The following is a 6000-nucleotide window of genomic DNA, read 5'->3' as shown; positions in this document are numbered from 1 at the left end:
TAAAGACAAAATTATAAGGAGATTTTTTTTTTTATGGGATGGTTCAATTAGAAAAGTATAAAGGTAGATCATTAAATTAAACCTAACTTATAAAACAAATACTTGACTGTAATATAGTGATATTTTGACTTTGATGCTAAATTGTTAAATGAAGCCTTTGAAAATTTTGATTTTCGAATATCCCTTCGCTGTAGACAAATTTATTGAGTACTTAATATATAAAAAGAATGATGATAAATTTTTATAGCCTATACTTAAATAATTTTATTGTTGAACTTCTAATTTTATTGTTGAACTTTGTGTCACTCAGAAAATTAGTGTTATTTTATAATCATGCAAATAATGCTAATTTTTATGGGGTGAAAAAATTATTTAATATTTGTTGTCAAAATTTTGATATGCTATACTTAATTAAATGGTTTTCTATAGATAAAGTTTTCTTGGTTTTATTTATTTATTTATTTTTCTTTTGAAGTACTTTCCTGTAGAACATGGTCTCAATTAATATATATATATATATATATATATATATATTCGCGCCCGCGCATGCACACACACATATTTTTTTTAATAAAAAGTTGATAATATTAAATGATGACATGTGCACGAAGAAAGTATAAATTTTTTTAGTGTTATATATCAACTTTCAATGCTCACAATCAAAAACAAAAAAAATAAAAAATTCAAACAAATTGTTAATGGATAATAAATGCTAGTAATAAATGCTTTTCAGGTTTTAATAGCATTAATAGCTATTTTAGATCCATTAAGGGGTGTGGGGGTGGAGGTAGTTGTCCATCTCAAAGAGGTAGAATACTCTAATTTCGAAAAAATTATACATTCATGGACGTGTATTGTAGATGTTAAATATATATCAAATTAGTCGTTCAATCATTAATATCAGATATATTAAAAATATAATTTATTTTTAATACGTATATAATTTAGGAAATAGGTATACAAGTAAGTTTGCTATTAAAAAAAAAATATCATAGAATAAACAATAAGCGACATAACATCTTATCATTTATTGGAATTAATTGACATTTTCACACTTAGTAAATTTTAACAAAACATATAATATCACATTACTTGTGATTTTCTTTAGTGATACTTTTAAATATTATCTATTTTTACATTTTAAAATTTCAAAATTTCTATTTTTCCTTCAACCGGTCACTGCTCTTTCTATGACTTTAATAATAATAATAATAACATTTGCTTTCTTCACATAAAAAAGAAAAGAAAAAAGAAACTCAAATAAATATAAAAGCTTGCTTAAAAGTAAGAATCCTATTAAATCCGCCAAGAATATGAAGTTCAGACTATGAACACATCAGTGGCGAGCGGATGCTGCGGCAGCACATTTGTTCTTTCCTACCCTCCTCATTCTCATTGTCATATACATCAAATCAACTCATACCTACCAACACTTCCAAATTTTTTCAAAACTGGGTCATCCCAGCATCGGCCAAAGTCACTGATAAAACCATCAAGCAGCAGAAGTAATTTCACAACCGGAAGGTTCCTGCAAACCATCATAGCATGCTCCGGAGACTCTCCCTCGAAGGCGCTCCGGCGGATTCTTGAACTGCCGGGTGTTCACCAGGGCCCCGCCTGCTTCGATGCTCTCAGTGCAAAGCTTGTGGAGAAAGCTGGCTTTCAGTACTGTTTCACCAGCGGTATGTGGTTGTCTATTTGCATAATACGACATTTTATGAGCTTAAACTGTATTGACTGATCCCAGTTGGTTATAGTTGGGGACTGTGAATGTCGGGGATGATTGATTTTGGTTCCAACTTGTGTTTATTTTGTTCCCAGAACATCTGGGTGTGTTATGTTTTGTGTTAGTTTAGTGGTGGTTGTGCTGCTCATGTTATCCGTCCTATTTGCCACATTGACCAAGACTGCACATTGACTGAGACGAGGTACTTAGTTTGATTCTAAGCACCTATGAATTTGGATTTAGGGTCTGCGAATGTTGGAAATGGAGTGTTCTTTTGGTTTTCATATTCTGAAATAGTTATAAGAATGATTGTTTCTCGTTAACTTTTTTTTTTTAATTTTATCTTCTTGATTCTTTTCCTGGTTACATTTGTGTTGGAGTGGTTGTCAGATCGTTCTTGATCACAGATCCATTATACACAGAACAACTCCTTTTCTTTGACTTTGGTCGAGTATCTGTAGATGTTTTTTCAAATTTTGACATCTAAGTCTTTTTTATGTCTAATTTGTTTTTGTGACGGTGGTGTTTGTATTGAGGCTGTGTTCTTTTTATTGCTGTACATGCGCACACATGCACACACACATATTTATTTATTAGTAGGAGTTTAACATTGGACATTGCTGCAGTCAGTTCTTTGGGTTTTATTTATTGTTAATTGTTATATTCCTTTTGGATATTGGGTTTTCGTTGAAACATAAATTTTCTTAATTTTGGTAGCTTCTGTAACAAATATTGGTTGGACAGTTACTTTAGCAGGGTCATGGAATTTGTGGACAGCATGTAAATAGGAAAACTGCGGGTTCTGTTACTTATGCCTCCAAAAATGTGTGCTATCATTTAATTTTTAGTTGAACTAACAACCATTAAACGTAATATAATACCATTTAACATTATGGTTAAATACAATTTAATTATTTTAGGATTATTGTATACTGATCTGAATTTGAGCTTGTTTGTTTCTACTTCTCAGTTTTTTTTTTACTTGTTCTCATCAAACTTGTTCAAACATAGAAACAATTTTATTTTGGTCATTTCATGCATTCTTTAGGGTTTTCCATGTCAGCTGCAAGATTAGGGTTGCCGGATGTGGGTTTTATTTCTTATGGGGAAATGATGGATCAAGGGCAACAAATCACCCAAGCTGTATCAATTCCCGTAATTGGGGATGGCGACAATGGTTATGGGAATGCAATGAATGTCAAGAGAACCACCAGAGGATTTATTAAAGCTGGATTTGCTGGAATTCTTCTTGAAGATCAGGTTCATATTATTAGTAAATTTTTACTACCCATGAAAATAGTTGTGTTATATTAGACCATTTGAATCAACCCCCTTCCCCTGTTCCCACCTACATATATGGGATATTTTAAGAAGTGAACATTCCCCTGTTTTAGTTAGAGTAAAACTTTGTCAAATCATCATGACGTTAGTATTTTAATAATTCATATGGGATGTCTGTGTAAAAGAACAGACATACTGGATAGACCTGCATGGAGAAAAAAAAAATAATGCAGCTGAATGCAAATGGTTGGGATAAAAAGTTAATTGTTTTTAGTTATTTCCTTCCTTCCCCCTTCTTCCCCTTCTCCTTCTCCTCCTCCTCCTCCTCTTCTCCTCTCTCTCTCTCTCTCTCTCATCGAAGTCTATTTCGAATGCTCTTTAAATTTTTTATGCAAAGAAATTTTGAATTGATGCTTGATTTACTTTCATGGCTACTTCAAAATTGGCTTACTGCTACAAGCAGTTTTGGGCAGGTTTGGTGTGTGTAATTGTAGCAGGTATACGTCTAGGAGTTGAATTCTACTAAGCCCTAATTTTGAGATTTGGGAACTTGGCTAAGAAGTGTTCGCTACCAAGGATGGGTATTGGACTTGTTATTTATCAACTAAAAAAAGGCATGTTTTGTGTATGAGTGAAACTATTTTGGTTTACTTGACAGGTTCCCAATAACCCCGTTAGTTCCCTTTCTCAAGATTGTTTAGTTGGTTTTCATTCTACAATCAAGGAACCAAGCAATTTTGAGTTAGTCCTCGTTTACATCTAAGAAAATTGTATATTTATATAATTCTTATTTACATGAAATTGATTGGTTATTCAAAATATTATTTGATTACGTCTTTAAACATTTTATTAGTAACTATTATTACGTACTAAATAAATTAATTAGTGTGAATATAGGTTAAAACTTTTTAAGCAAAGGAGTACTTCACTATAACTTGAAAAAATGTTCTCCTTTTCTAGTTTAATGTGTACAAACAATTTTAATATTTGATTTTTATATAAAATAATGGGTGCCTCATGATTGGATAGCCATTACAATTTGTTATGTGCTTCCATTGGCATTACAACCAACACAACACCAACATGACCTAAAATGATGATCTATAAGATGTCTAGCTTAGTGTATAGTGGAACCGAACAAAAACCAAGCTGTTGGCTCCTCTAATCATGTTTTCTTGACATGCATTTGCTTGGGATTTTGAGGATTCTAATTATGAATATGGTGTTTTTCAACATTGAAGTTTCCATTAAATTTTTATTTACATGGCTAGGATGATTTTTTCTTGAGTTGTCGTCCTTGCCTTGCTTTGGACAGCCTTTGCGGCCTAGTTTTGTGAGATCTAGGGCTGGGGTTAGTGTTGTTCACATGTCGTTCACCCTGTTCTTGGTTCCTTTCTTATTTGTTATTGGTCCATATATCTCATATGCGTGCACATGAATGCAAGTAAGGATTATTAAATTTGATTGATGTCATTGCATTTTGTTTTAAGATATTGAGTGTAGAAATAAAAACATACATATCTTTACCTTGTTTTTTGAATTGAGAAGTATTTGATTCTGTGGCTATTGAGGTGTAGTGTACAAGTGTATATTGTTGTATAAGATAACTCTAGTGGACAATATTAATGAAAGCAATATTAAATTAAAAATACTTGACATATAAGTTAAAAAATAATTTTTAATCAAACTGATAAGAAAAATAGAAAAATGAAATATTGCTAAATTGAAACTCTCAATTTCATGTAAGTTAAAAGAAATGTATTTCTTGTCATCACAGCCCTCAATATCAATTGTATCTCTTGTATGGTTGTACCATTATTTTGTCTATTTTCATAGTAAATACAAATTTTATCTTGATGTGACAAGAATATTTTTGTACTCATCACAGTGACATTTGTCTTGTGCCTATAGAAAATGCTAGGGAATGAGTAGTTTTATTGCGTTTAGACAAAGACTAAAGATACATTTTCTCTTTGCCTTATTTAGTGATTTGATATACATAGTTGCATGACATTTATTAATAGATTGAGAGCATCAAATAAAGTCACTTTTGCTATATAATGAGGCACTTAAACATTCAAGCAAATATAAATTTGCTTGAAAAAAAACTTTTTACATATGATATTGCCCAAAATTTCACAATTCTAATATTTTTCAATCATTTTTATTTCTCCCACAAAAATATAAATTTGATTTTTTATGGAAAGGTTCCCGATGTTTATGGTAATTAACACGTAAATATATTTGTTTGAATTCAGATATGAATGAATCAAATCTGTAACTCTTGTTATCTTTTCTATTCTTTTTAACAATTCACATTCATATTCTTACCTCCTATAAATTTATCTATATATTTTAACATAGCAATGGTGAATATCCAATAGTGTCTTGTAAAAATTAATTTAATAAATAAGTTAGTTCTGCCAACGGAACAGCAAACAGCAAAGTAAAAAAGATTTCTTTCCTCACTTCAGCCCACAATTATTTCCTTATTTCTCAATTCGTTATTTTGTATAGTTAGTATATATTTAGTTTACATGTATAGGGCTTGACAGATTATAGTTTACATGTATAGGGCTAGAATCATGCTAGAACTTATTTACTTTCCATGTATAGCATTCTTGTAAAGTCTATATATAATATACAGAACTCAAAGCCAAATGATTCGGCCATTCACACAATACTTTGACATGGTATTAGAGCTAGCCGGCTGCTAAGTTTTTTTTTCCCCTTGGAATTTTTGTCTTATCGGTTTAGGAGGTGTCTCTCGTTTCAGTGGCTGTTGTGGTTTTTTTTTTTTTTTTTTCTCTCTTCTGGAATATTTTTGTTCTCTGTTCTTTCGGTATTTTTGTGGCTGAGTGGCTGTCGGCACAGCAGGTTTTCTGGTTTGCCATTTATTTTAGTGCAGGCAACAGCTCTCTATTGCCGTTTCTGGTGCTTTTCTGTCTCGGCACGATAAGTTTCTATCCTTGTGATTCTCGGCACAGCAGGCA

General features: G+C 31.6%; 1 protein-coding gene across 3 annotated transcripts in view; it reads left to right on the top strand.

The window, feature by feature from the left end:
- Window positions 1-1293: 1293 nt before the first annotated feature.
- Window positions 1294-6000, top strand: part of LOC131152288 (uncharacterized) — a 105002-nt gene continuing 100295 nt past the window's right edge. For 2 of the 3 annotated variants that reach the window (XM_058104101.1, XM_058104100.1), the window contains exons 1-2: window positions 1294-1682; window positions 2775-2986. In XM_058104101.1, coding sequence (XP_057960084.1) covers window positions 1328-1682; window positions 2775-2986 — 567 coding nt within the window. In that variant the 5' untranslated portion in view covers window positions 1294-1327. The remainder of the gene's footprint in view (window positions 1683-2774; window positions 2987-6000) is intronic. The other variant, XM_058104102.1, reaches the window with a different exon arrangement.

Source organism: Malania oleifera, chromosome 3 (assembly GCF_029873635.1).
Source record: "Malania oleifera isolate guangnan ecotype guangnan chromosome 3, ASM2987363v1, whole genome shotgun sequence".
In the NCBI taxonomy this organism is placed as follows: domain Eukaryota; kingdom Viridiplantae; phylum Streptophyta; class Magnoliopsida; order Santalales; family Ximeniaceae; genus Malania; species Malania oleifera.
The sequence above is the reverse complement of the archived record's forward strand: the minus strand, read 5'-3'. Positions and strand labels throughout refer to the sequence as shown.